At 57.5% G+C, this 6179-nt stretch overlaps 1 protein-coding gene across 1 annotated transcript; it reads left to right on the forward strand.

Moving 5' to 3' along the window:
• The first annotated feature begins 1717 nt into the window (after window positions 1-1717).
• On the forward strand, window positions 1718-5756 carry LGALS1 (galectin 1). Its single transcript, XM_040991128.1, has 4 exons — window positions 1718-1865; window positions 3084-3163; window positions 5098-5269; window positions 5558-5756. Exons 1-4 carry the CDS (start codon window positions 1860-1862, stop codon window positions 5702-5704), a joined length of 405 nt encoding a protein of 134 aa, XP_040847062.1. The 5' UTR covers window positions 1718-1859; the 3' UTR covers window positions 5705-5756.
• The last annotated feature ends 423 nt before the right edge of the window (window positions 5757-6179 follow it).

The raw sequence follows: 6179 nt of genomic DNA on the forward strand, positions 1-6179 counted from the left end.
TCCGCATCTTCCTCCTTGGGGTGGTGGCTGTATCAGATAGGGGATGGCCGTGGGGGAAGTTGGGGGCACCTTCACTTTGTCTGGAACTTCTCCTGCCCCTCTTTCTACCTGCTTCCTGGGTGTGAAAGGAGTGCCCTCTTCAACCCTGCACTTTGCTACTGTTGTGTCAAATTTTGAAATCCCCAGAAAATCAGCAAGTCTGAAGTTGGTGCTAAGGCATAGAGGTGGTTTATTCAGGTTAACCTAGGTCTCCCAGCCACCTCCCATGCTGGGCTGGGCAGGGGCAGCCGAGGCTGCAGCAGGATCTGCAGGGAGGACAAAGGAAGGAGAGCCCCCGGTTGAACGGCCCAGCATTCTTATACATTTTAGGCTATTAACCATACGGTCATGATTTAGCAGGCTCCTATCGGTGGGTTTGAAGCAAGCAACTTTCAAAAAGTACAGATCGATGAGCTAAAGGGCGGTGGATCTTATCAAACACCAGGTACCTCCTTCCTGGGGAGTGGTCTGCCTACGTGACCTGCCAGGTGTCCTGCCAAGTGTCACGTAGACTATCAGGCCTGGAGTTCACGCAGCCCCCAGCCAAGCCATTAAGGTAAGGATTACAAAAGACAGAAAACACCTAGGTTCTTCACTGCCACAGCCTTGTCTCCTCACTCACCATTCTAGAACCTTCAGTGGCTCCTCAGCATCTGGATCATACAACAGTCAAGCCCCTTAGTGAGTCCCTTCACTATCCGGGTCCTTTGGATTCGCGGCTTCGTCCCACAAACTTCTCCTGTGGGGTCAAATGCTTGCTGTGCGCCAGACTCGCTTCTGAACTCCTGCCCAAGCAGCAAAGCTTGTCCTTGAAGACCACCTTCCTGCAGGATCTCCCTCTCACCGCAGGGCTCCCACCACAGGGCTGGAGTGGTCAGAGTCCACTCCAGCCGTGAGGGAGGCTGGGAGCGAGTCATACCTAAAGTTAGGCTTACACGGTGTTTTTGAGAATATCAACTCCACGTACCAGGAGATGGAGCCTGTGTTTGTAGTGCGTGGAGCAGAGACCCCAAACGCTCACGGTCCACCCAGAGCTGTGCCCCTCCCCTCTCCCAGGTCTGGCAGCCTCAGGCCAGCGGTTGTCAGACCAGACCCTTCTGAGAAGCCCCAGCAGGCCCTTCAGGAGTCTGGAGTTGGAGGCACAGCCGATGCTGGCGCCTGGCCCAGCCTTTCTTTAGATTGAAGAGAGGAGCAGCAGCTGGCACGGCCACAGACCCACGTCTGGGGGATGGGGGGCTGGTGGGACCCAGACCTTGTGGTCGTGGGTCCCCAGCCCTCCACAGAGAAGCCACACCCTGGCCCTGCCCTGGAGCAGCTTCACGCCCCAGCTCTAACTCCTTGAAGCCCCCAGCGCATGTCTTCCTTCCCGCCCCTCACCCCCTCCTACGCCGCCTTCTCTGGGCGCCCCCGAGCTCGGCGTCCTGGCCCCGGGCCCTTTCCCACCAGCTCTGGGGCCCAGCTCATTCTCAAACTATTTTCCATTAGGCTTCCTCCAATCTCTGCTACAGCACAATTTTGGAGAGGGGAGGGCGGGATGGAGAAAAGCAGGTGGAGCTTGGGCTTCGGTGGTGTGGCTAAGAAAGCGGTTCCCTATTCTGATTGGTCCCTTTTGCTCCAGAAGTGGCTTCAAAATTCCATGGACTCCACCCCTAGTGGCCCCTAGCCCTGTTCTGACTTGCAATTGGCTGGATAGCCAGGGGGGGCGGGACACAGAGAAAGTCTGGTCCAGTTAAAAGGGCTGAGCGCCGGTCAGGGGCCATCTCTTGGGTGGAGTCTCTTCTGGACAGTTGGTGCTGCAGGATCACCCTCTAGCTTCAGTCATGGCCGTGAGTGTGGAGCCCCCACCCCAAAGTCCAGGGGATGGTGTGGGGCCAGCCAGTGGGAGCAGGGTGGGGAGAGAACCGGGCTGAGCAGGGGCGGAACAGGGGCTGGGTTCTATTCCAGCTGTGTGTGTGGCTTGGAAGGAGTGCCTTCTCTCTTCTTGGGCCTCAGTGACCACATCTGTAAAATGGGGGGTGGGGACCACGGTCCCCTAAGGCCTTCTCTGGTTTAAGAATACCCTGGATTCCTTCCAGGTCTGACAGCACAGTTACTTCTGCCAAAGTCTGACATTCTGCAGTTTCTGTGAGAAGTGGGAGTAGGAAGGGCGTGGCCGGTCAGCGTGGGGGTGGGGAAGCAGACTGTGAGCCCCATCCTCCACTGCCGTGAACCTCCCGTCCCCTCCCCCGCTGCAGCTGTCCCCTGTCGCGGGCCAGGGCAGAGTCACCCTCTGCTCCAGAGAGCTCTAGAAAGTTTCCAGGCTCTAGAGAGACTGCCCAGTTGTGGTCAGCCTGGAAGGGTGGGGGAGGAGGGTGGGTGGATCTAGCCTGGGCAGGTAGAGACTGGGGGTCCCACAACACCCCCAAGTGTACAGCAGGTGAAGGTGGTGAGGGAAGCAGGAGTCTCTTGTTCTCCCAGGCTCCCAGGAAGGGTGCCAGTTTCTGGCAGAAGTTATCACTCACGCCAGTTAACTCCTACCCACCTGCCCCAGCGCCAGCGCCTGTCAGTGCCCATATTGGCTCAGACTTGTTAACCCTGAGCTGGCCCGGCTGCAGGCCCGAACTTGGCTGCTGTCCCTTTTGCAGGGTGACCTGGCCATGTCTCCCTTTCTCCCTGGTCCCTGTGTCTCTAAAGACAGGGGCTTGAGGTGGCAGAGGCCCCACAGCCTCAGGCCATTCTCTCTCTGTTCCCCAGGATGGTGGCCGAGCGGGTACCCCACGGGCAACCTGTTCCTTCTTCAGCTGCTCAAGGGGGTGATGGGACCCAGCACCTCACCTCCCAGGCCCCAGTATAGACAGACACAAGCAGACCCTGCAGGTGTATGAGATCTCTCCCAGGAAGGCACAGATCCTTGAGGGGGTCCTGTCCCCCAGTCTCCCCCTGGCACCATATGAGACATCAGGGAAACCCTCCCTCCCACCCCCAAGTCTCCTGCCAGGGTGGGGTGGTCCAGGCAGGCAGCAGCTGCGCCCCCTAACACGCTGGGCTGCATCTTCTCTGTGCAGGGTCTGGAAGCCAGCAACCTCAACCTGCAACCGGGACAGAGCATCTGCGTGCGAGGCGGGGTGGCCCCTGACGCTAAGAGGTGAGGCTCCACGGAACGTGACGGTGGGGCAGCAGGCCAGGGACTCGGTTTGGCGCTAGGGTCTCCCTGACTTGAGCATGGCTTGCCCAGAGCAGCTTCTCCCAGCAGGCAGCGCGTTCAAACGGGCCAGCTGTTGCCGCAGCGTTTTTCTGTGAGTCACTTCCTCCGCTGAGTCCGGGCGCCCCATCATTCTGCTGGGGCCTCTTAAACTAAACCAGATGTTGCGGGCCTCCTGTCTCCTCCTCCCTTCACCGCAGCGGGGAGAGGTGATGGGGAGCGGGGGCGGTCACCCGCTGGCCTTGCCCCTTGCTGCGTCCAGCCTTCTGTCATTGTCTTGTGCCCTTTTGTCATGTGGCTTTTTCTGGCTCATTGCTCAATTGGCTCGTGGGCCTGTTATCTCACCAGTCAGCCACCCTTGCTGGACCTCAATTTGTTCATCAATAGAATGGGGGGGGGCAGGGAAGGAGGTGCCAGTGCTTCTAGGAGCTGCACAGGAAATGTACACTGTGCACTTCATTCTTACCATAGAGCTAGGTCTTGCCATAATTGCCCTGAAATCAATGCCTGCCTATGATTTGCTCATCTGCCTCTTACCCTGATGACCCCCTGCTGCTGCATGTCTGCCAGGCACTAGTCCTCTCCAAGGGTACCATCGGAGGGAGGGGCCAGGGCACAATGAATGCCAGAGTCTTCAGCTGCCAGCCCAGACAGCTTAAGAGATGTGGCTGGTGTTGTGCAGTGGATTGATGCCAGCATCCCAAAGGAGTGCCAGTTCAAGTCCCGGCTGCTCCACTTTCAATCCGGCTCCCTGCTAGTGCACCCGGGGAAGTAAGTAGCAGAAGATGCTCTAAGAGTTTTGGCTTCTAGACTCACATGGGAGACCACGAAGAAGCCCCTGGGCCCTGGCTTTGTCCTGGCCTAGCCTCAGCCATTGCAGCCAATCAGGGAGGAAAGCAGCAGATGGAAAATCTCTTTTTCTTTCTCCTTTCCTCCTCTTTCAGTAACTCAAATAAATAAAATAAATTGAAGAGAAAACAAAACAAAAAAGACCTTAAGAGAGGGGCCAGAGTTGTGGCACCATAGGTGAAGCTACTGGCTGTGATAACAGCATCCCATGTGGTCATGGGTTCAAATCCTAGCTGCTCCACTTCTGATCCAGCTCCCTGCTAATTGCCAGAGAAAAGCAAGGCGGATGGCCCAAGTGCTTGAGGTCCTGCCTCCATATGGGAGACCCGGAAGAAGTTTCTATCTCCTGGTTTTAGTCCAGCCCAACACCAGCGACTGTGACCATCTGGGAAGCAAGCCACCAGATGAAAGAGCTCTCTCTTCCCCGACCCTGTGACACTGACATTCAAATAAATAAATTGATTTTTAAAAGTCAGCTGTCTCTAGGGCCAGTGCCACGGCATAGCAAGCTAAGCCTCTACCTGCAGCACTAATATCCCATATGGGCACCAGTTCCTGTCCCAGCTGCTCCACTCTGATTCAGTTCCTGCTCATGGCCTGGGAGGGCAATGGAAGATGGTTCAAGTCCTTGGGCCTCTGCCACTCATGCGTGAAACCTGGATGGATTTCCTGGATCCTGGCTTCAGACCAGCGCAGCTCCAACCATTGCAGCCATTTGGAGAGTGAACCAGTGAATGGAAGATCTCTGTCTCTCCTCTCTCTGCAATTTCTGCCTTTCAAATAAAACAAATAAATCTACCAAAAAAAAAAAAAAGGAAAAAAGAAAGAGGGAGGGAGGGAGGAAGAAGGAAACCCGAAGTGGCTGAGGGAGTAGGTGGCAGGCCCAGAAGTGGAGCGCCGCTTTCCTCTCCCTGTTGAGTGTCTCGCATAGTGCCCTGCAGGGGCACACAGAACTGGGGCCAGCGAGGCAGGCTGCTGGGGGATGGAGCCGGTTCCAGCAGCCTCATGCCCTCTGCTTACCCTTGTAGCTTCGTGCTGAACCTGGGCCAAGACAGCAACAACTTGTGCCTGCACTTCAACCCCCGCTTCAACTGCCACGGGGACGCCAACACCATCGTGTGCAACAGCAAGGAGAACAGCGTCTGGGGCAAGGAGCACCGGGAGCAAGCCTTTCCCTTCCAGCCGGGCAGCGACGTGGAGGTGGGGTGGGCGGGGCCAGGCAAGGGACGGGGCGGGGCCTGACATGGGCGGGGCCTGGGCCTGGGGTGGGAGTTTTCAGCCCATGTGGACTAGCCTGGGGCGGGGCAGTGACCAAAGGGGCGGGGCCTGGGCGGGGTGGGCGAGGATCTCCTCACGTGGGCGGGGAAGGGGGTGGGGCGTTGGTGGGAGGAGACCTAGGCCCCGCCCCTGCGACTGTGGGCCCTCCTCTGGACCACGTGAGGAAGGGGCAGCGGGAGACTCCTACTCAAGGCTCTTCTCTGCTCCCAGGTGTCTATCACCTTCGACAAGGCCGAGCTGACTATCAAGCTGCCCGATGGGTACACGTTCAAGTTCCCCAACCGCCTCAATCTGGAGGCCATCAACTACCTGTCAGCCAATGGCGAATTCAAGATTAAAGGTGTGACCTTCGAGTGAAGCCTGCAAGCTCAAGGTCTCCCAATAAAGGCAGTTGCCTGTGTGCCCCCTGTGTACCAGCCTGTGTACATGTGTACACACGTGTGTGAGTGTGTAAGGAAGACTCCTTCTTAATACAGGCCCAGCCCTCCCTTCACTGGGCCACTCAGAGGAGACTCTGTGCAAACTAAGACCCCATCCCTGCCCTCACAACTAATTACAGCCCAGTGCATCCCACAAACAGCAGGTGCTCAAAAGATGCAACAATGAAACCAAGGGTGAAGACAGGCAAGAGATGGCCCACTGGGGACCTGGAGACCAGGACAGAGGGAGGTGCAGGAGGGACACCCAGGGAGCCCCTCCTTTGCCTTGAGACCTGGGGGGACAGGCAGACGGGGCTGGGGGGGGATGCCTGATGTGTAGCAGGTGCTAAGCCACTGACCCCTCTGAGCCCTGGCTATTCAAACCAGTGGCGATAACACCCACCACTGTGAGG

This window comes from Ochotona curzoniae, unplaced genomic scaffold (assembly GCF_017591425.1).
Source record: "Ochotona curzoniae isolate NIBS_2020 unplaced genomic scaffold, NIBS_Ocur_1.0 contig_1014, whole genome shotgun sequence".
NCBI lineage: Eukaryota > Metazoa > Chordata > Mammalia > Lagomorpha > Ochotonidae > Ochotona > Ochotona curzoniae.